We start from the raw sequence: 23,591 nt of genomic DNA on the forward strand, positions 1-23,591 counted from the left end.
CACTAACAGACACAAACACATACACTGACACAAACAGACACAAACATATACACTCTCACACACACACACACACACACAGAGGGAAACTTAGGGTTCTCACTTTAAATGCCACCGGTGAAGGAGGGAATCGTCTAAGAAATTTTAAGAAGGTCTCTCAATGCATATCACCAGTAATTCAAATTGGTCTCATTAGCGCCTTAATTCTAGCAGTTGACAACTCCAGGAAAATTACATCCAGAAAGGAAATAAGCCATTGTCTTATGCTAAGAGAGTGAGGAGGTTTCCATCATATGTCAACAATTTTCTTGGCAGCTGTTTGGCTAGCCAAAACTATACGCTTTTTGCGGTGGGGGATACTTGAAAGATTTTTTAATATCAAGGCTGGTATGGTTATAGGCAGAGTTTCAGATATCAAATCTGATCACTTAGATGCCCCTTTAGTCCATTTAGATTCTGTTATGATAGGTCGTGAATGTATCTTAGATCACACATTGGCTTTACAAACTTTTGAACTAATTCACACAGCTGGCCTATTTTAAGAGAGCCCACTGAGCTCCATACATAGGAATAATTCACCATTAACAGGTCATTTGGATAAATGGCTAGGCAATAGTTAATGAATCATCTCTTAATGTAAATAGTAATGCAAAATTAATTTCCATGAAACTACACGTTGTTTTCAAGTACAATAGTGAATATATACATTTGTCATTTCATAAGCTTTGAGTCAGCACTGTGTATGCTCAAGTATTAGAAAGCTAATGGAAAGTGAGAGTGCTGTGTATTTTCAGCTACATTTTAATACATATCTGAAAATATCTACAAGCTGAAGCATTCGATGCTTGTGTCAACAAATCCTGCAAACAATCAGTAATCATTATTTCTGTGTTATTTGGTTAATTAGATTTTTGGAACATGGTTTTAGGATATTTTGTTGTTGGATGCTGTTGCCGTGTGATCAAAAGCATTGTGTTGCATGAACATCTAAAGGATTAGTTTAAAGCCTTTTAGACAATAGACTATATATGCCAGAAGTGATATTTTCAATGTACACTTGAAAATCCTTTTGTTGGTGTAGCTTTGTGTTGATTTCTTACAGTTTTTTTCACACAAGTCTTTTTTTAATTCTGAGTGGTAAAATCCTCAACTGTAAATTTAGAATATCTCGACTTTTTGGAGTCAGACATCGTTCTCTGGTTTTGATTTTTTTCAACAGACGGTGACAGCATACAAACCATGGGCTTGAATGTGTGAATGACAAAACTCCATTAGGGTGGCATGCTTGACAGTGTATTGCCTTAAAGGCAATGGCCACAGCATAATAGTGATGTGATTGTTGTCTGTAACTCTAACAGTGTTGGGCGGCAGGACACCCACACCACTGTCCTGCCTACCACTGATTAATGAAGGATGAGCACAATATAAACTATAGTGAGGATACTGATCAAAGACCAGCTTGTCTGATTTCCTGTTTGGTAAACCATTTAACGCATATACTGTGTTGTCCTGTTTCTCTCTCTCTTTCTCTCTCTCTCTCTCTCTCTCTCTCTCTGTCTTACAGCCAAGGAAGCCAAAGAACTTGAGGAAGATGAATCCAAGACAGGTCAGTAATGCCTATAAGCTTGTGAAATTATAAACCCATAAATTAAAAATGGAATAAATCTGAACAAGTGATATCCCAGCTAATTTTCAAAATAACTGCCCTCTTACCTTAGACATGGTCCATATGGGAATGAATATTGAAACCTATTATTATTTTCCTTGTTTGAGTCCAGAGCTATCCATTCAGGAATGAAAGAGTTGACATCTAACAGGTATCCTGAATATCTTAAAAGTGTTGAAGGTGATGGAACTGATATAACAAAAACAGTTTGTCTGGAATCACTTTCATTTCATGAAGAAATCTTTTAGCAGCTGCATCACTCAGTGACATATTTAGTTCTAATGAAGACTCTAGTACGTGCAATAATGCTAATGTGTAACATTTAACTTTCAATTTAAGAGACAGCATCTAAGAATTACAACAAATTTTTATTATTGATGTTTTTTTAGTATTTTATGCAGTAATTAGATCAGCTTTCTGTGTTTATTCCTTGTATATTTCAAGACATTTTGTTTCTTACTAATGATGGCAATGCTGGTAAGAACATGGGCTCTAGACAAACACAGACAATAAATAATGGTTCATAATTGTAAAATCCTTTTAATGCACAAACACTGTAATTTAGAGGAAATGTGTGGAATGATGTCCATTCAGGTTAAAATATGTCTTGTGTATCTCTGGTATTGTTTTTGATCTCATTTGTTTAGATTTCTTGCATTTTTCCAGTTAATTTTATGATGGCCCTGCATAAATTTTGTCATTTTCAAGAGGGATGAGACCCGTTTTAGGTCAAGACCAGGGCGAGCGGGGGCAGAATCCTGCCCAGCTTTCCCCTGTGGCATCGACTTCGTTAAACATATTCATTTGACTTCTTCTTTAGTCTGATTCAATTATTTAGTGCTGCCTCAAGTCGCAAAGTTAATACTATGTGATTTTAATAAGCAGAGAGGTGAAGGAGGGTCAGTGGCTGGAGACAGACAATGGCAGTTCCTCTCATAACACCAGCTTCATGAATGTTTCAATGTTTCAGACGTGTTCTTCTCAAACCTGCATGTGGCCTAGCACCCTTCTCTAGGGTAGAGTATTGTTTGAATTTTATCAATTCCGATTCCGGTTCTGCTTATCGATTCCCCGTTTCGATTCCAAAATCATCTCACTCACTCATTATCTAAGCCGCTTATCCTGATTAGGGTCGCAGGGGGTGCTGGAGCCTATCCCAGCGCTCATAGGGCGAAAGGCAGGGAAAAACCCTGGACAGGTCGCCAGTCCATTTCAGGGCAGACACACAGACAAAAACACTCACGCACACATTCATACCTAGGGGCAATTTAGCGTCTCCAATTCACCTAACCTGCATGTCTTTGGACTGTGGGAGGAAACTGGAGTTCCTGGAGGAAACCCACGCAGACACGGGGAGAACATGCAGAAAGGATCCTGGCCGCCCGGCCGGGAATCGAATCCGAGACCTTCTTGTTGTGAGGCGACAGCACTACCCACTGCGCCACCGTGCCACCCTCCGATTCCAAAATGGTAAAAAAAAAAAAAAAGAATGTTTAGATAACAAGCATACCTTTATTTTTTTAAGTGCTAACTGAACATTCACAAAGTAAATAGTATTTACTATCCACAGTATTTACTAAATACATACAGTAAAAACGTATGATCCACAGACATGTGCATTAAAAAAAAATCTTAAACAATAGATAAAGATCAATGTAGAGCACTTAATTAAACTAACTGCTAGTTGTTTTGGAGAGACTGTTCTAGTGTTCTGGTGACAAACAAATGCATCTTTATTTTTCCTATATTTTACTAGTCAAGGGCATCACACACTATCCCCACTATCAGCAAATAAACACCTCGTCCAGAGGTCATTTTAACCGATGTGCAACCTGACTTGCAGCCAGTTAGCTTCCCACATGCATTGCACTTTGCCTTGTCATCGTTTTCTTTTCTCAAGTGAAGCCACACTTTTGACCATTTACCACGGTCCATCTTTCACACTGTTGTGATGTTAGCCATGCATACTAGCTTGTATCTAAGCAAATGGAGGCACTGTTGCATTAATGTGTGACGTAGTCATGTAGACAGGTCTTGTCAGATAGCTACATACGTCCTTGCAGACATGTAGCCTTTGTTTGCAATAATAAAGGGTTATCGCGTTTAGGAACCGATAAGCAGAACCAAGATTGATTTGTTTTACGGGTACCCGGAAATACATTTCTCAAGTAGGATGAGAAATGTAAAACAGGAAACTATGTCCTACCTCTGCCTTTTTTTTCCATTTTTTTTAGCACTTCTTTATTTTTCCATCTGGCTCCAGTCATGCTGACAAAGGCTTTCAAATGAGGTCTGCATTAATAAGTCCAGGATGATGGGCTAACTGTTATCTTAATGAGGTGGCCAGAGTGAGGGACGCTTGCCTGCTTAAAGCCTGCCTGATTGGAACAATAAGCAGTGATGAGGGAACTAAGGATCTTATGGAGCTGTTTCAGTGAAGGTTGTTTAGACAATAAAAAGCCCTTAATGTTGAATGGGAGCATATCTATTTGCTAATGCGTCATTCATCAATGCATTTTGAAACGCAGTGGAGTTGCACCAAACGCCCGTTCTCATTGGGGAGAAAAAAAATTGTAAACGTGGATTGGGAATGCAGGAGGTGTCTGCCACTCGCTGTTGGAATCAGGGCTTCGGGCACTCTAGTGTCTGCATGCTCAATCCTGTTTTCGAGGTTTTTTTCCCCCAGCTCTGTCAACTAGTGCCCTAGCAGAGCAATCAGAGCAATCACAGTCCAGACATCTCTACTCACGTTTACTCTCAAAAAAAAAAAACAAAAAAAAACACTCTCTAAGAAAGACGGGTCAGAACACTTTAAGAGATGTAACAGTGATCTATCCCAACATGGTGGGGATTTTTAAAACCTCTCTTACACTCAACTCAATGGGAGGGCCTTCTGGGCAAAGTGCTGAGAGGTGAGACTCACAGTCCACTGTGCTGATAATGTTCAGTGAAGCCCTTCGTCCTCATCATCTTCCTCAAGGCCAAACCTAGAGGATGGATGCCTTTTATCAGAGAGGGTACTTAAGCTCCCGGTACAATAGCTTATCAGACTCAGAATCAGACTGCTGGTTCAAAAAAAAAAAAAAGAACCCCCTCTCACTGAAGGTGACTCCTTACAAGTTAGACAAAGAGAAGCAGTATTGGGGTGTGTGAATAGGTAGTTAATGGAGCATTGTGTCTGAATGGAACTGAGTCACAATTCACACAGCAGTCTTAATGAGGGTTCAAAAGCAAATCTACTCCACCTTGTCCTTGCGTGTAGATTACCCTTGAGTTTCTGGGATGTAGTTGTGACTGAATTAAAAAGGTATGGTGGCGTGGTCTCTCAGTGCCAGGTAAGCTAATTGAGCAGGCACCCAGTACATTGAGCAGGCAAAAAGACAGGGAGTATACTGGTCAGGTATCTGAGGTACTGAACAGATTTTGATTTACGTCTCTTTAGGGTGTATACATAGCAAAATCCTAGACCCATGATCTCTTTGACACTGACAGCTGGACTGACATCTTCACATCCTTCTCTTTATAATGATAATTTTAGTCATATTAAAACATTAGAAATTAGCTTTCTGAACAGCGTATATTTGTGTGTTACAATGCATTGGTATAAAATTAGAAAAAAAGAAAAAAAACTGTCATGCTTACTGGTGATGCTCAGTAAATATGCCCTTTGCACCCCTGTTGGTCTTTATGCACTGTGCACAGACAGAGGTAATTTCTAATTAGTCCAGCAGATTCTGAGTCTACTTCAGAAAAGTCTTCCAGTGAAACAATCAAAGGAGCACAGTTGGAAATTGTCCATGGGCTTTAACAGTCGGTTCTAACTCTGCGACTTCACAGCTTTCAGCCAGTACCCCACATGTGCGTGGCCTTTACACAGCTTCTATAATAGAGTCCAAAGACCTTCTGCTTTGTATTGTGTTCCCAAAGTGTTCGACCTTTTACTCCGGTTTTCATTTGGACACAACACTCACCGAGTCAAGTTATGACTGCAGCAGGGAGAAATGAACATGAAAGTGTTCTACCTGTAAGGGCTGTTGTCCTAGCACTGCTGCAAGTTTGTAAATGTCATATTTCAGAGTAAACTAGACAACATGTCTTTGTCTTTTGATGACTGTTTTTGTTTAATGAAATGAGTAGATAATACACTATTAGATTATATTGTCATAGCACCAAAAAGACATAGCAATAGAAAACGCATAAAATAGAACCAGTTATCCTAGTAGATATATATAAAGTGTGTGTATATATATATATATGTGTGTGTGTGTGTGTGTGTGTGATGTCCCGATCTGATCTCAAAAATCGGTATCGGGCCTATCAAGGCATTTTTTAACTGATCGGTATCGGGTATCGGCTTTATTGAGCAAGACCCTAAGCCCGATCCTTTGTTTTACGTCAGCTGTCGCACAGATGTCGTAAACGGAGAGCATAATTTGTGGCAGGATGCGGCTAAAATGTCTGCAGTGTGGATATATTTTAAATTGGGAAATGAAAGCAGTCCAGCAGCTACCTAATGTTTGTAATGCGAGCATTTCGCGAGGTGGTAGGAGCTACCTTCAATAGGCTACGACCGCTTTGATACGGCGCCTAAAAAATAAACACTCAATACAGTGAGTTCACTCAGGTAACTCAGGCAAAGGCTGCTCAGAAGCAACACACACTGGCGGATATACATTTAAAAGGAGAGAGAAATTTCCTCAAGACAGCGTCAAGGCCAAAAAGAGAGGGTAACTGAATTAATCGCTTTGGATGAACAGCCCATCGCTGTGGTAGTGAATACAGAGGTGCTTTCAAATTTGGCAAACTGGGGCGAACGTTCCGAGTGGGTTTTCTTTTAACTTTAAAATTTGAACGTTTTTATAGGTCAGCATTCTCCGCTGACTATCTCAAGGCTACTAACAACAACCAAGGTATCAAAAATGAAACACCTAACACTTTAGCTGTATGTGATGTATGCGAGTTAGCCTAAACTAACTACCACAGAGAGCAATGCAGTCGCTGGACTAACGCTAAGGATTGATAACAAAAGCATACTTTTTCTGAAAGCCTCTTTTTTGTATCAACGAAACTGACAGTTAGACAAGGTAACCACTTGAGTTATTGTAAGGAGATTAAATAAAATCGAATAGTTACTTATATTTCCTGGTATAACTCAGACATCTCCTTTAGTCCAGCGTCCATGTTTATTTGCCGAAAACTACCTCCTCAGGCCGTTTGTGTGTGTCCACAAACGTTCGCAGTGAACTCAAAGCAAACGAAAAACTGTTTGAAAATGTTCGCGAATATTTGCCTTTCTGTGGTAATTGAACGCACATCAGGTTTTCGCTGTCTTTTTCTGGAGCTTTTGGAGCCACGGTCCTACTCTCCCAACACTACATTTCAGACACTGCCTTACCAGAGCGCTACAACAAGGTTTACTTTGTTATTTTGTAAGAAAAAAAAAAAAAAAAAAAAAAAGATAAGTAAAAAAAGTATCAGATTGGGACTCGGTATCGGCAGATACTCAATATTACATGACTCGGATTGGGATCAGGGGCAAAAAAATTGATCGGGACATCCCTAATATATATATATATATATATATATATATTTTATGTGTTTTCTATTGCCATGCCTTTTTGGTGTATTATCGGAGTATCGGTACTGTCTTACTTCGTGCACACATAAGATGAAACACTTTCATTGTGAAGTGCCTGTTTAGTTTGAACTTTTCGGACAGGTAAGCGTTGGAGAAGAGACACATAGATGTGCACATGCAGCCATGAGGAACAGTGCATCAGTCTGGTGCAGACATCATTTGGAATTTCATTTCATTCATACCTGGTTTGTTTGTTGTTTTGCTGGCGTACACCCCCTCCCAAACACACACTCACAGCCCAAACACCCTTACAGACCTGGTGAGAACTACAGCCAATCTCACTCCCTCCTATCCATAACCTCCCTTCTCTGGCAGCCTTGGGCACGGTCTGGTTCCACATGAGCACTCGGCCACAGTGGCTAATTAAATAAAGCACTGTGCCCTCTGCCTCGCTTGAAACATGGCAAGGTTGGCACGGAGAGTACACAGAGAGGGAATGCCGGGGGAGGTGTGTGTGGTGTCTGTGTAGAATCATTAGAGGAAAAGCATCAACCACTTGAGTAAATAGATGTGGGTGGGGTTGGAAGGGGAATTGAAGGAGGTGTAATATGCCACACAAGTGCACCCTCTGAAGACAAGCTTGGTAATGGAGTATCTGGGGCCAGTTCTAATCATATTGCTAAGACTGTGTGTGTGTGTGTGTGTGTGTGTGTTGCTATTTGTAACTTTGGGCTCCAAGGCTGTTGGAGGAGGATGGTTGGTAAGGATGGTTAGTCAAGGCTGTTGGAGGAGGATGGTTGGTAAGGATGGTTAGTCATGTTAGCAGAGCACACAGTCCTCAACAGCAAATTTAAATTTGCTTCTTGACCTTGTTTTTATTTTCCTCCTTGGAGGCTATGATATGTTCTGCTCCCCGTTGATTGAACTGAATGTCTTTCTCTCTCTCTCTCTCTCTCTCTCTCTCTCTCTCTCTCTCTCTCTCTCTCTCTCTCCCCCCCTCCTCTATACCCCCCTTCTCTCTCTCTCTCTCTCTCTCTCTCTCTCTCTCTTTCAGCAATGACCCCACTGAAGAACCAAAGTTGAGGAGTGCAGGTAAGCTTTTGATGATGCTCCAAGTGTGAATTGGAAATGTGTGTGAGTCAGGTCATGATATTTTCGTTTTTGGATCCCATATGCCATAACTCCAGCAATAACTGCCTCACACATTTACAGTGCTAAGTGCTTTTGAGTAATGAGGTCAGTAGAGGCAATAAATATCATGAGGCAGACATCACATTAATTCCTTGAAGGAAGTTTTAGGAGCTTCAGGATTCTTGACATTCCAGTTCAGGGAATCGGCAGGTCAGTGCATGCCACGATGAATTCATTTGGTATATTACATCATTACCAATCCTCTGCGAGTAACCTGTTCCTCAAACCCCCATGTAAAGCCTGTTTAACGTTAATGGTTTGCGGTGTGAATCATTAAAATGCCGGGACCAGATGTATGTGGCTGAGATGGCAGGAGAATTCGGGAAAGAGAGACAAAGAGAGGTTCTTTTTTGCTGTTTGCTAAACTCAGTGGAATTCACCTCATCTCTGCTCTCCAGACACGTAGGAGTTTGATTGACTCTGTCGACATCAACAAGTCACTCTATTTTTAAACTGCATCTCTCACGTCTTAATTACAAAACGGAATAAACATCTCTCTCTCTCTCTCTCTCTCTCTCTCTCCCTCTCTCTCCCTCACTCTCTCTCTCCCTACTCTCTCTCTCCTCTCTGTCTCACTCTCTCTCTCTCTTTCTCTCTCTCCTCTCTGTCTCTCTGTCTCTCTCTCTCTCTCTCTCTCTCTCTCTTTCTCTCTCTCTCTCTCTGTCTCTCTCTCTCCCTCTCCTTTGTGGGAATTAGATTTTTTTTTTTTTTTTTGCTTGGAGTCCATGCCAGTCTTCTGTCCAGGGAAATTAGTTCACGTTCTGACAAAGAACAAGCTTGGTTTAGATCAAAGACAATGAATTAGACATCTTGTCTGGGGCCCATCATATTTAAGATGCCCTGCCTCTTCCTCATTCACACATGTACAACAATATCTCACCAGAGCTCTTTGTCAGGAAATTCAGTAAATCCTCATTTCAAAGCCTCACATGAGTAGCTTCACATTACTTTTAAATATACGCGCTATAACATCGCAATAGACATTTCAAAAACATTTAAGCGAACAACCAAAGTGTCTCACATTCAGCTCTTATTCAGAATATCCTTTGCCTGTGCGCAGACTAAATATTTGTTTCACATTAGTGCAGGTTTGTATCATTAGGAACTGCGAAACATCTGCGTTAGAGAATGCATTTTCTCAGTTATCATTAATCACAGTTTATTGTTGTGGTGCAGCTTTTGTATTACTGTTTTTCTTTTAAGCCAGACATCATTTGTAAGGCAAATCATGGAAACCATACAATAGCTAATAAACAAAATGGCCTTGGCCTAAGGTTGAGCATGGGAAGCATGGTCGACTTACAAGAATCAGCATAAGAGAGAGAGAGACATTACCCTGAAATGAACTTTAGCAGGTTGGAGTGTCAGCTCGTGTTAACAGACATGAGTGGGCATCTGGTGAAAGCTTGACATTTCATCATAATGCTCTCAGTGCTAACTCATCATTCTGTCCCAGCTGTCAACAGAGCTATTAATGAATGTTTATGCTGTGCCCGTGAAGAGCTTATGTAGATATCTTTGATGTTTTTTTTTCTTCTTTTTTTTTTTTTCATGCAAAAGCTGTTAACCTTAATGTCAGCCTTAGCATTCCTGACACAGGCAGGAGTCCCGTCACCTTAGGGTTATCTAAAGTATGGAGAGTTTATCTGCATGGTCATTCAGAGAAAGTGGCAGAGCTGGGTTTGAAGTGCAGTGTGATTTAAGATGGATCATTCAATGGTCCGTAGGTCTTCATTGGTCTGTGTGTGTGTGTGTGTGTGTGTGTGTGTGTGTGTGTGTGTGTGTGTGCGTGCGTGCGTGCGTGTGTGTGCGTGTGCATGTGCATGTGCGTATTTCTTGGGCTTGGAGCTCACATAACTATTCCCTCTCATATATGTCCTGCAAAGAAGGATAAGTTTCATGTTCTCTCCTCCCCCTTCAGGTTGAACATTGTGAAGCTGCTTTTACCGCCAGCCCTCCCGCTCTCTCTCTCTCTCTCTGCAGATCTCTGCTTGTTAGAAATGTTCACCTGTCCTTGAGAGAAAGTTATGAAGGTCACTACAACTTCATCTTTTTTTTCTCCTCCTCTTCTATTTCTTTTTCTTCTTCTTCTTCTTCTTCCTCTTCTTCTTTGAGAACTTAACAGGAATTACTATGTGATCTTACTTGAACGACATGAAGTGTGGTGAAATGATGACATTTTGAAAGTTACTGAAAAGAAAAGAAAGGGCAGCTATATTTTTAATGCACAAGATAGTTTTACTGGGGAGAGGAGTGAGAGAGAAGAGGGGAGGGAATGAATGAATGCCACAAACAAATGGGAAAAGAGAAAGGTAACTGCAGACGCAAAGACCTTTTTTTCCACGCCGAGCGAGCGGCCAAGAGACATGAACAGACTAAACAATTTTACAAGCTGCTGCTTTTTTTTTTTTTTTTTTTTGTCTCTGGCTTCCCATTCAGTGTAAACTCATCCACAAGACTAAATTGCCTTGTTGGCCGTGAAAGTGCATTACTTAATTTGTCAATCACCAACATAGTTAATTTCACCATCATTGAATCACGCCACATTTTTGTCCAAAAGAGAAGTTGGCCTAGAGTCCATCTCTAAAGGTACAATAATCATAATGTTCTTTTACAGTGCTTAGTCTGGGTGAGAGAAAATTGCACCTCTAGGGTGGGGCACTAAATCAGCTGTGAAGGTGAAATCGTCTCCTTCTCCATCCAAATTATGCAAAAGTCACTGTGTGTCTGCTTCCATCACGACCTTCACTTAAATTGCAAATGTAGGCAAATATCCTATAAACTCTACCCTTCTGCTGAATCACGACGGATCAATTCTTTAATATTTGTGTGGCAGTTTATGTATTGATTACTTAATTTATGCAGTGTACAGCATATCTTATTTAATAACAGAAGTCATTGCATCTAATTATCCTGTTTTAGTGTCATGGGACTTTTGGATTTAACCATAAACCCTGTAGAATATTGAACTATTGATGCTTATTTGTGGTTTATGCATTTTTTCAGCATTACTATTTGATTATGTTCTGGGAGCTGTAGGCTACACCAGCCGAGATTCATATTTTTATATATGTCTTTCCATCATATTATTTCACTGTTTTATGTGCTTGGGGAATTGTCATGTAAGACCGGAATGTTAAGTAATGCCTAAACTTTGTTTTGTTAGTTTGCACACTGCATGCATAATGAGATGTGTTTGTGAATGTGTGGGAGTGAATGTGTATGTGTGCATTTACATGTGTGTGTGTGTGTGTGCGCGCACGTGTGTGCGTGCGCGTGCGTGCATGCACACGTACGTGCTTTTGCAAGTGCACCTGTGTGCGTTTATGTATCTGTGTGAGCACATAAATGTTTGTGTGTGTATGAATATATGTGTCTCTGTGTACGGGTCTGTGTGTGTGGGTGTGTACATACATACATACACGCGCGTGTCCTCAAGAAACCCACAGGAGGTCCAGTACCAAAAACCCCTCATCTGCAGTATTTAGTGTGCAGCTGCTCTTTTAATACCTTTCCAAGTTTAAGTGAAAAGAGCAAAGAGCAGGGAGAGGAATGGTAATGGTCCAGTCCTCTGCTAGTGGACTGAAGATGAATTCTAATGCTGTAGGTATGAATGCGTCTCTTCAGACAGGCCTTATAGGGACAATTAGTGGCAGATAATGGCCTCCCCTTACCCTACAGCTTAAGCACAGCACTGAAATATTGATTTAATCCACTTCCTATATATCTACCTTAACTCTGAGCTGTCACTCTGCAAATATCTCCCATTGTCACATTTTGCTGGTGCTTTGTCCAAAGGGCTTTGGCTTGGCTGAGAGAAGCCGCAGAGCTGGGCATCAGGCCGCTTTGACAGTTGTAAGAATGGTGATGCAGCACAGATAGACAGAGGAGAGAAGAGGAGGAGAGCAGTGAAAAAAAGGAGCCATTATGGGAGCATTCGGTGGAGAGTCGGGTTGCTATTTCGAGCGCGATTGTGAAGATGATCTGTCTATATTGTGTTTGTGACCTTTTGTGGATTTGCTCAGGCAAGGGGAGGTGTGGTTCCTCATGGAACCATTTCACAGTCCCAAATCCAAAATACAGCCCTTTTCATCTCAATCTCTCTTCACTTCTCTACTAATGAAACTCATCATAATTTGTATGAAGATGTTTAAGAAAAATCATTTTAACAAGCTTTGTTGAACTGGAAATAACAGAGATGTAAATGATTTCACACGACTTGACAAGTCACGTTTTCTTACACCTGACGGATCAAGCTGCACATTCATCTGCAGCTACTCCATGCTGGTTTATGAATCTGAAATGACGATATTATTAAGTTTAAATTTTTGACTGATCATTCATTTTCTAGAATATTAGAACACAAACAGAACATTCTTTCACTTTTGTATCAATTAATCGTGTGTGCAATTTTGTTCAGACTTGTTCTTTCTCAACGTGTGCTGTCTATTCGGAGAGAGTAGAGCACATAGAGGCAGCTGATGAAGGACAGGAGTTTGTGTGTGACTCTCTGGGGACCAGCAAGTCCCCAGTAAGATAGAAAAATCAGACAAAAGTGCCTGGTGGGGACCAAAATGCTGGTCGACACTAAGAGAACAATGCTTTCTAAACTATATTGTTGTTATTTATAAAACTAAAAGTGTCAAAACATTTCTTTTGTTAATGTTAGGGTTAGGGTTAGGGTTAGCATTAGGGATAGGTTAGTATTCTTTAGTTACAGGATAATGGGAATCATTGGGAATTCCCCACTAGGATATGAGTACAAACTTGTGTGTGTGTGTGTGTGTGTGTGTGTGTATGGCAAGGAGGACTCTGGAGAGTGTGAAAAGGAGAGAGAATGAGCTTCTCAAGCACCACACTCTCACAGCTCTCAAACACAATTTCCAGCATATCTGCATAATTAATCATTTTATCATTAAAATCATATTCTTGCCTCTTCTGTTTGACATCTCTCTGTCTGGCAGAAACACAGGAGATTACTAATCAGAGCAAATGGTGACTGGCGCTGTGGTCACACTTTCCATCAAGTACCCTCCACATATTTATGACGGTATCATTTTTGCATAAGGAAACATGCAGAGTGTTACTTCAGTAAGCTGAATGCATTATCACAGAGTACAGGCTTTAGTACACTTTAGAACAGGCTGCATATTTCATTGCTAATGTAGTTTAATTGAAAAAAAAAAAGCTGAAAATGTGATAAAGAGTACTTTGGACTATTGCAGACTTCAGTTTGGGGTTGTATATAGATGCAGCACATAAGCAATCAGGGTCGTGTGACCAGAATCTGGGGTTGCGTGAATTACTGGTACTACTAATAATATGGTAGTATGAGTTAATATGATTCAACTTACGAAAATGATGATGCACAGATATGTTTAAAAGTGTATAGAAGAGAGAAATATAATTTTGGTCCAAATACTTGGTTGACGTTTTGTCTTTTCCTCATATAAATAAAATAAAACACATGATGCAGAGCTCATCTGAGACAAGAGAGAATTAGAGATCTGATGGAGGACAACTGAAAATGTACCAGGAGTTCCTGTTTGTTTGTCTCTCTGCTCCGCTCACTCTTCTCTAAGATCCTTCCTTGACCCGCCCCCCTCCGACACTGAGAGACAGTTAGAGTGGATGTTATAGAAAGAGCCACCCTCAGGCCTAAATTAACTGCCGTGGATTACTCACAATGCAGATGAGAGAGAGGACTGTGTCGGGGAAACAGAGCAAGCCTCAGAGCATAGCACTCCTCCCCCGAGCCTAAAGAGACCACGCATTACAGACTTTCTGGCAAAGGGAGACTCTGTATGTGTGCCTATGCATGTGCACGCGTGCGCCTGTGTGTGTGGGGGGGGGTGGGGGTGGTTTCTGAAGACTGTTTGTTGCTACATCATTCTGACATTAAACACAGTCACAAAGTGGTCAGCACAGACCCATGCTTCATGAGTCTCCTGTCAGCACTAGTGAATATCTCCCCTCATACCGTATTCACTGATGCCCTGTGTCAGCTGAAGCCCGCTTACATCACATGAAGAGAAACGCTCTTCTGGAACCCCCCTCTCTCAGCCCCTGTGGGAGTAAAGCCAGGACTTCTCACATGTCACATGATATCCCATGTGAAGCTTAACATGATCAGACTGTAGCATGCTCAAATGGCTATTTACTTTATGTGGGTACTCATGTGGAGGCCTAGTTAGGCATCTGTTCCTGTGGAGATATTGCCACAATCCATATGTTTGGTTAAATATTTGCAATATCTGCAACATTAAAAGTCCACAATTTTTATTTGGACAACACTGAACCACACACCACTGTTTTAATTTGGGGGGGGGCATTATAATAAGTGAGGTATAATAATAATAATAATAATAATAATAATAATAATAATAATAATAATAATAATAATCACAGTGCTGACAAATAGTGATGAAGATGGAGGATGAAACATTATATTTTATGGAAAATACACTGAATACAGATTCTTGGTAATGTTTCAGATGTTAACAATGACTGCAGTCAAAACACAATTAATCAAAACTACTCCCTCCAGTAAGTTTGTTGGGGCTTAAATGAAACTCCAGTCCTCGACAAAGTCCCCTTGGCAAATTGTCCAATATGATATGTAAATACATGTGAGGAATGATTGGCAATTCATCAGTATTCGTTCCGATCTCTGCTCTTCGAGGAGAAGCAAATTCAAGAATCTGGTCTCTAATATGAATGCTGAATGTGCCTCAGAAAAGAGCCTGGAGTGTGGAGTGAGAACGATATTTCAGAGAAGTCATCCAGGTAGTATGTGACATCCTTATTGCAGTCTTTTCTGATACCGGGAGAAAGATGAGAAGGCCAAGCAGACTACTTTGTCAGGACGTTCTATCGCTAGGCTACGTGATATTCAGCTAGACTACAGGGGAAATGTGCTTTAGGAACGATCGCTCTTTCAGGAATTTGTCCACTGCAGTTGTGTAATTATATCAGGATAATATATTTCAAATTATTTCAACAAGTTCCATTTGGCCCACACACTGTAAACAATGGAATTCGATCAAAAAATGATTTGAATAATATCCAATGCTTTATGAAACACTTATATTTTGGAAATGTACAATAACGGTAGCGTGTAGTACAGATGAATGTCTTTTTCCATGGCCTGTTCACATGCTTGTTTGTTTATGCCAGAGTCTATTGGGATAACCCTGAGCTATTTAATCTGTGCCATGCTCTGTTAACCAACTATGTAGAAGGGACTGTGATTTCAGAGCAAGATAAAACTGATGAAATGGGACCAAAAATCAGAGGTCTCTCGTCATCAGAGATATCAGTAGACAGACTGCTTACTGAAATTTCTTCAGATCTGGATCTTAAAATATTAAATTTATTGTCTGTCATGGAAGTCACACAATCGTAATGCTTGTTATTGAAGTCAGTTTTTTGAAATACATTTTTTTTCCTAGTCAACACAAGATCCACTGACTTGAGTCACTAATAATATATTTGTTATAGTCTAACATTTGGCAACAGTACCTTAAAACAGCAATCATTTATATCTTATCAATTGGTATTCCAGTGCTTCAGCAGCTGGCACAATACAACAGAAGTGTTGAGTGACGAGTGAAAACTGAGTGCGAGTTTTGGGTGAAGTAGATTGGGATGTCTGGCAGAAGCCCCCAGGCCTTTGCTCTATTGTGAATTGATGACATGGGCACATAGGAGACAGGATAAGATGACAGCACTGCTATAATTGCCCAGCATCCCTATAGAGAATGTCATGGACTCTGTGTGTATGTGTGTTTGTGTGTTTTTTCTTTTTGAGTCTGTGTTTTAAGAACATTGCATTTAGAGAAATGTATGCATTTCAAATTGCTTTTGTAATTAAGGCCAGAGGGCATGTAGCTGGTTAGGGAGCCCACTAAGGCAAGAATAGCTGCAAAGTAGCTGTGAAGTACTGAATTACCACTGTAAGCCATCAACCCATGGGAATGTTTTCCTATATAATTTGGAAGAATGTGTACATTTCGTCTTAATGAAAATGACATTTTTGCACCTACCACTAGACTGCGTATCTACCATGGGCCAAGAGAATATAGACCATGTCTCTAAAACTGGTTCTCAACACATGTCAGAGTTCATTAAGGTTCGTTGCAAGTTTGCACTTTACAGCCACCTCACACATTTTTCACATTTTCAGTAAAAAAAAGAAAATAAAAAGTATTTTTTTAAGACAAGGAGCCTGTGATAAAAGGGCTGCTGTAATAGGGGTCTGAAATCTTCAGTAGACTGCTCTAGGTGATGTGAGTCATGCTAAGTATGATAAAAATGCACAAAATGGCATTTTGTAAGCAAAAAGAAGTTCTCACGGAGGATCAGGCCCTTTTGCCTAAAAATGTCTTGAACACATTGTGAAATCAAAACCATACCCTCCAACCAACCAACTTACAAATCGTTAAATCAAAATTCAGTTAAAGTTCTTTTGAACTAACTTCTTATCCATAATGTGAATGTAGTAAAAACTCTGTTGCCACTCCGTCATCATCACTGACAGTAAAGTACGTCAGTCATCCAGCCACTTCTCACGGCTCACTGCAAAATTAACACAGATGCAGAACAGGCTGGTGGATTACATAGTTTATGACACTACCCAGGTCCTTGTGAGAACAACCTATGAACAGCGACTCTCTCTCTCTGTCTCTGTCTCTGTCTCTGTCTCTCTCTCTCTCTCTCTCTCTCTCTCTATGTCTGTCTCCCTCTCTCCCTATCGTTTTGCTTCTCTCTGGCGTCTGAATCATCCTGCCTTTGGGGCTTACCAAAGGAGTGTCTTCAAACAAGGCTTTGTACTGGAGTGGAGAATCAAGATTAATGCACTTGCACAGCTCGCTCTTGCTCCAGGGGAAAAGAACCGGTATAATTAACACCATGGGGCCTTGAAGGAGACTGGATAGAGAAAATCATACAAAATAATGGGAGAGAAAGAAGATTTTATAGGATATATTAAATATGGTCATGTGTGATCTGTGTCTAGATTTGAGTGGGTCATCTGGTGTGACATGTCAATAATGTCCACTGCTTTCTCAGCCTGTGCTCACAGATGTAGCTTCACAATATCCTATCAGATGATGAAATAAGACTATGGTCTCTAAATTGGTGGTAAACCTTATTTATAACAAAAAAGGGGTGTAGCAAGTTGAAATACACTCATTTCTTAAAAGGGTTATGGCAGCAGTGATGCTGAAATGGTTGGCTAACTGTGAAGTAATTCATTTTGGGTATAGTGATGGTGCAGAGTACAAACAGTGAACCGAACCTCCAGCAATGCAACTTCTGTATTTTGTTTCTGTATTTTCTCTACCATTAAGAGTGTCAAAAGTTAAGAATAGTTTAATGTGAAATATTTGAAATTTTGGCTGGGAGAGGCACTGGAGCACAGCTTATAAGTGTCATTTTTGGCTGCCAGTTGAATTGGGGGCTGGGGGGCAGAGGGGATGGCTTTACCACACTCATGCACCTGTGGGAGGAAATTGAGGCCAAAAGTTGAAATGATTTGGAGAGGTCAAAAGGAGATGTCACCGTGATTTGTAAAAGTTGCAATGATTGGGAAAGGTGCCAGGGGAGAAGTTTAAGTGAGAAAGGAGAAGTGGAGGTGATTTGGAAAGGTCAAGAAATCGAAGTGAGAAGGTCCAGGTCTAAGTTATGTTGATATGTATGCCAAGAGACCGCAGGAAGGCTGCAGAGATAGAAAGTGGGTTAATTTACTTTTCTGCTTATTGTAAAAGGTCCAGATCAAAAGAACTATCAATAACTGAATTTATGAGTGTATTTATTTCATATTCATATTTGTAACATTTGTTCACACTGGAGCAAAACGAAGTTGTGCGATTATTGCATTGTCCTGATGGACTGAATAAAGAGCCTTGTTATGTGATATCATCCCTATCTGTTTGAGGGGACTGGGTTTAGAGCCTTGTGATGTCCAGCCTTTGGTGGGAGATGGGGTTGGCTAAACTGCCAACAAATATCCATTGGATCAGTTTCTATTACCATGTTGGTCATGATGTCATGATCAGTGGTACTGTATCATATCACTGTGTCATTTTGTACAGGCAGGATTTCCAGATTTACTTATTAGTATGGAATTCTCAAAGCATAATGTAATTTAAAAACATGATCTCAACTTCATCACGGCTGTTCCAGCCTGCAGCCCTGTTAGTGGCCTGTTTAGACAAGGGGGCACATTAGATGAATGTTTCATTGTGTTATGATGGATGGCCTGTATCTTTGAAGAGTGGTAGCAGGTTGTATTTCACACTGATTTAGGTAATAAAATTTGTTAATATGCTTTAAAACTGTCTGTTTTTCATCACATATTTTTTTTTATTGATTATGTATTAATGTATCGTGAAACATGATTTATTTCATTCATAATTAATTAATACTGTTTATTTATTTTGGCATGATTTTCCCATTGTCATCAGAATCTCATTTTAGCTTCTTTTCAAAAGCAGTTGTGACTGTTTACTTGAACTCTTAATTATTGGACTTCTATACTACTTACTTTAATGTAGTACTGTACTTTCTACAATACGGTAGCTTACTGTAGTATAATGCAACCTCTGTGACGGCTGTCCCTAACAGAACTGTACCATTGTGGGGAAAAAGTTGCTAAATAAATAAACAAATAAATAAATAAACAAATGAGGAAGAAAGGAAAAAAAAAAAACAAATTCATTGAGGCCATGAAATGAGGTCTCACCTCTATAATTGTGTTTTGAAGGATGTGATTCTTAATCCCACTATCTCTGATGTCACAATGGAACATAATGAAATATTGCCAAGTTTGTCTGTGCTGTGACAATGGGGACGTACTAACCTGTACAATATGGAATGTCCCGCTGATCGCAGATTATTTCCCCTCGTTCTCATTTCAATTCCATTATTATTATTGCTATCATTTACATTAGTGTCAACAAAACAGCAGGATCATGGCTTCCTGTACAATGTACTGTAAATATATAAATAAATGGAAGGTTACCCTGGAAGAGAATGAAATATGGCACTTCCATTTCAATGCAAATGAGAAGCAGAATGAATGCAGTTTGGATTTACAGTACTTCATTACAATGAGTTCGCCATGCTGCTGTTGCTTTTAAGTGAACAATCTCCTATAGGCTTAGTAAATGAGTGCACAGTGCCCGGTGCTTGTTGCAAATGAAACTGTCTGTCAGCAGGACTCCCAACCTGCTTAAGAAATCGAATGGTGCTTCTCCTTTTTTGAATTTCTTCAGCAGGAGGAAAAAGTCACGTGTGAAAAAAACGTTTGTTTTCGGACCGCAGTTACACAGTTGTCATGTTACCGTAATTTTCTAGGAGTTTTGTATTGTCCTTGTACACAAACATGTTCTTTTAGAAACTCATATAGTCTCTGAACGTTAATGAATCATTTTTTTTAATGACTCTGTTTCGTGCGAGCCAGCCTGGACTTCTACCTGTTAGATTGATCTTCTCCTTTGCTATCCGCCTCATTCATTTCCAAGGGGAAGGCAGAGAGGATATTTCAGTCCTTGGAGAGCACGCAGGTGTGAAAATATTGTGTTCTGTTCATTTGTATGATGGATTACTGGAGGGCACAGCAGGCCTCTGAGAGCAAGCAGTCAGGAACAGCAGTGAGTTTTCATAGCTGCTGCTACTCCTTAACTCATATAGATATGCTGGAATGGAATCTAGCGGAATAGACTAGGGGACTTGTGACACTGCATCCGTTGATCATGGTCTGATGGTACAATTATGCTTTGTTCTTTCTTTCGTTTGCATCATGATGTGTATAGCTGGAAACACAGCGTTCGGAACGAGCTGCTTGCTCGATATTTGGTGCTCAGCAGATGTTAGGCTTGGCTTATGACTGACAGTCATGACACAAATGAGGAATAATCAGATGGAAACAGAGGTCTCACGTCATGGATGAGAGTTTTACACTTGCTTACCAACTGCAATTTCAAAACGAGCAGTACAGTTTAACTGGTTTTGAGGGATGCCATTCTGTCGTGCTCAGCCTAATACACTCTTGAGAATAGGCTTTTGTTCAACTTTCTCTCTCATCTGTGTTTCAGTATATATTTTTTGAAAGTTGCGTTCATGTTGAAAATGTTCTTTTTTTTTTTAATTTAGCAGTCCAGATGCCATACGCTTTCAGGTGTAGGTGATTGGCTCTAATTATGTGTCTAAACTAACCCATCTACGCTTGCAGCCTACAATATTACTTTTTAAATCTGAGAATTGGAGGGCCACATGTGTGACATAATTAAGTTCCGTCCAAGTTAATTCTCCAATGAGTTTAATGGTGCTTGGAGAGCTGTTTCTTTAGCTGGATTAGCAGCGGTATAAAGTGGTCTGTGGGGAACAGAGTGGGAGAGAACGCATTAAAAGTTTGGAGTTACCTGTTGTAATGGAGGGTGAGATTGGCTGAGATCGGAACATTGCTGCTTAATGAAAGCCATCTAAACAAAATGCGTATGACAGTTTGTTTGTTTTCTTTTTTAATGGTGACTCAATGAGCCCAAATGACAAATGCGTGCTATTGCAAAGCCATTCTTCTTAAAATCTTGCTTTAAGCTTTGTTTAATTTCGCAGATGGCTGGAACAGTATTTGCCGAGAGGCAGAGTGTTTCTGACCGCTGACTGCATCATTACCTGAGATACAGAAGTAAAAGTGATGTACCCTCAGGTTTACCAAACCATATGGCACCTGGTCAGTATACAAGTATGGATACACTTGTATTGTAGGTGGTACACTTATCTTATTAGAATAAGCATTGGGTTGCTTGGGCAGGAGGAAACACACATTCTCAGCCATGGAGCATGAATTTAAAAAGTCTGAGTCAAAAATTCACCGTTAGGACGGACGACAGGTCGAATAACTCCGTCAGTTTTATCAGCTATCATGCACTATACCTCAATTTGCAGATACTAGGATGAAAAGCATCTTTTCACTTTTTTGATTAGAAATGGTACCTTTTATTTCCTTTTTGCTGTAGAGTCAGCATATTTTTTGGACTATGTTAAAAGTGTATTTCTGTAAAATGTGTAAGCTGGCAGATTTCTGCTGTGTCCTTATCTTTCGCCGTAACGTTGTCATACAGACTTCTATTCAGCATAAACACAAAGTGGCCTAAAGTGCAACTGGAGTTCAGACTCAACATATTTTGCTTTAAAAGCTCTTCATCCACGTATAACCTGCTTTACCGTGTGCATTTGTTTTTCAGGGTGGTGGGCAGGCGGCAAACACCATGCAGGCAGAAACGATGGAGGCTGGCTTTAACCATCGCTGCAGCAAACCCAGCTGAAGCAGGACAGGACGAAACACAGACTGACAAAGAACTTTTCTGGGGCCGCTATGATATTTTCTTTTAAATGACCTAAGAGCCTTGTTTTTACATCTTATCTGCATGAGTAGTTAGAACACAATACATTGTCATGGTAAGTTCTCTCTGTAATAACTGAAGACAAACACTGCAAATGACAAATGCACAGGTTTTTCAAAATATGCCAAAAATAAATGAAAATGCAAAGTTCATGTGTAAATACACTGGCTTTAGGACCCTTAATGTGAGTGTGTGGGACCGATGCTGTGCTGAACTGATCATGAATCCAGCGCTCCTTTTCTTTTGGTTTTAAAGCACTGTCCCTCCGCTTTTTCTGACTGATATCAGCAGAGATATAATCCAAGCATTTCAGCAGCACCTCCTAGCCCAAGCTCCCCTTTACTGAAGGCGGGCCATGAAATGTATGAAATGTGGCTGTAATTGTATGCGGCGCACTAAAGAGAAAATCCATTTGAAGACCATTGGGTTTGACAAGCTCCCAACTCCGATGCTGATTGGAGGTCTGTGCGCTATGCATTCGGAGAGGAGCCCCGCACAGCTCCTCAAGCATAATGGGAAGTGAAGAGCTTAAGAGAGGAGCTGAAGAGAGGCGCCCATCAGTGTCTCTGACAGGAGGAGAACACTCTAGCTCCCGTCACTCGACTATGCACTAATTAAGGTCTGCCCGTGAAGTAACTTGTACCTGTCAGCGTCTGCAGCTCCCCACAATCCAATAATGTTCAGGGCGAATTCAAATTGAATGCCAGCTAGGCTTGAACAAACTGCAAATGGTGCATGGGACACACCCTGGCCTCTCAGTGGCCTGACAGCATTGTAGTTAGAAATAGTTTTAATCAACACACACACTCTCTCAACGGCAAGGTGAAACACATTACAAATTTGGAGGATGTACAATAAGGTTGAGCTTTTTTTTTTTTCTTTCTTCTTTTTTTTTTTTTTTAAAGTCTTCAAGTACTTGAACAAGTTGTCAAAATGTTATGCCAGTCATTTATTGTGTGCATGGATTAAAAAAATGAAATTTTCATTAATTTGTTGTTGATTTACTTTTTTCTCAGAACTTTCTTTGAATAAAGGTTCATTTCAGACGTGTCTCACCCTGGATCATTAATAGCGAAGAAATGCCAGGCTTGCACTTTTCCATATGATGGATCAGGTGAAGCTAATCAAAAATAGCAGAACTGATGACAGCATTATATGGGGAAACCCAGCAGCTCTAACCAATCAGACAGCAGAAAGGCGAAGTGCTGATTGGTTAGGAATTCCTCTCACTGAAGACTTGAAATATGGACAGTCCCACATTAGCATAGCTCTTTCAGAGAGCTATACTGTGAGGGGACCACAACTAGATTGTGAAGTGGAATCCAAGCTCTTAATCCAAAACGACAGACCACATAGACTCCCAGTATAAAAGAAAAACAAAAAACAATCCGGTATCCGATCCGCATTATCAAAGAGAAACAAAGGAAGAAATGTTCAACCCGTTCGGCTCTGCTATGTTTCATTTAAAACATATGAATCTGGCAGTGAAATCCACTCCACTGGCACTGCAACACAGATAAAAAAAAAAGCGCAAGCTAATTGTATATCTGAGGCAAAATTCTGATTGAATTTCATCTTGAACTTAGTCGGTGTAAAATGGCTGATCATTCATGTACAAACGATACTGGATGTCTCTGTCGAGTTAACATTCTCGCATCGCTGTGGAAACCGGTCCCCTGTCCTGGTCCTGGCTATTGTGATTCAGTGCTCTAAATGCACGCCTGTCTCTTTCCACACTCCCCCCTGACCC

At 40.3% G+C, this 23,591-nt stretch overlaps 1 protein-coding gene across 2 annotated transcripts in view; it reads left to right on the forward strand.

Annotated features, from left to right (window-relative positions):
* The window catches only part of cd276 (CD276 molecule), a 65,104-nt gene extending 42,408 nt beyond the window's left edge, over positions 1 to 22,696 (forward strand). For both annotated transcript variants that reach the window (XM_030765881.1, XM_030765880.1), the window contains exons 6-8: positions 1,562 to 1,603; positions 8,296 to 8,333; positions 21,683 to 22,696. In XM_030765881.1, the coding sequence (XP_030621741.1) occupies positions 1,562 to 1,603; positions 8,296 to 8,324 (71 nt within the window). In that variant the 3' untranslated portion in view covers positions 8,325 to 8,333; positions 21,683 to 22,696. The remainder of the gene's footprint in view (positions 1 to 1,561; positions 1,604 to 8,295; positions 8,334 to 21,682) is intronic.
* The last annotated feature ends 895 nt before the right edge of the window (positions 22,697 to 23,591 follow it).

This window comes from Chanos chanos, chromosome 2 (assembly GCF_902362185.1).
Source record: "Chanos chanos chromosome 2, fChaCha1.1, whole genome shotgun sequence".
NCBI lineage: Eukaryota > Metazoa > Chordata > Actinopteri > Gonorynchiformes > Chanidae > Chanos > Chanos chanos.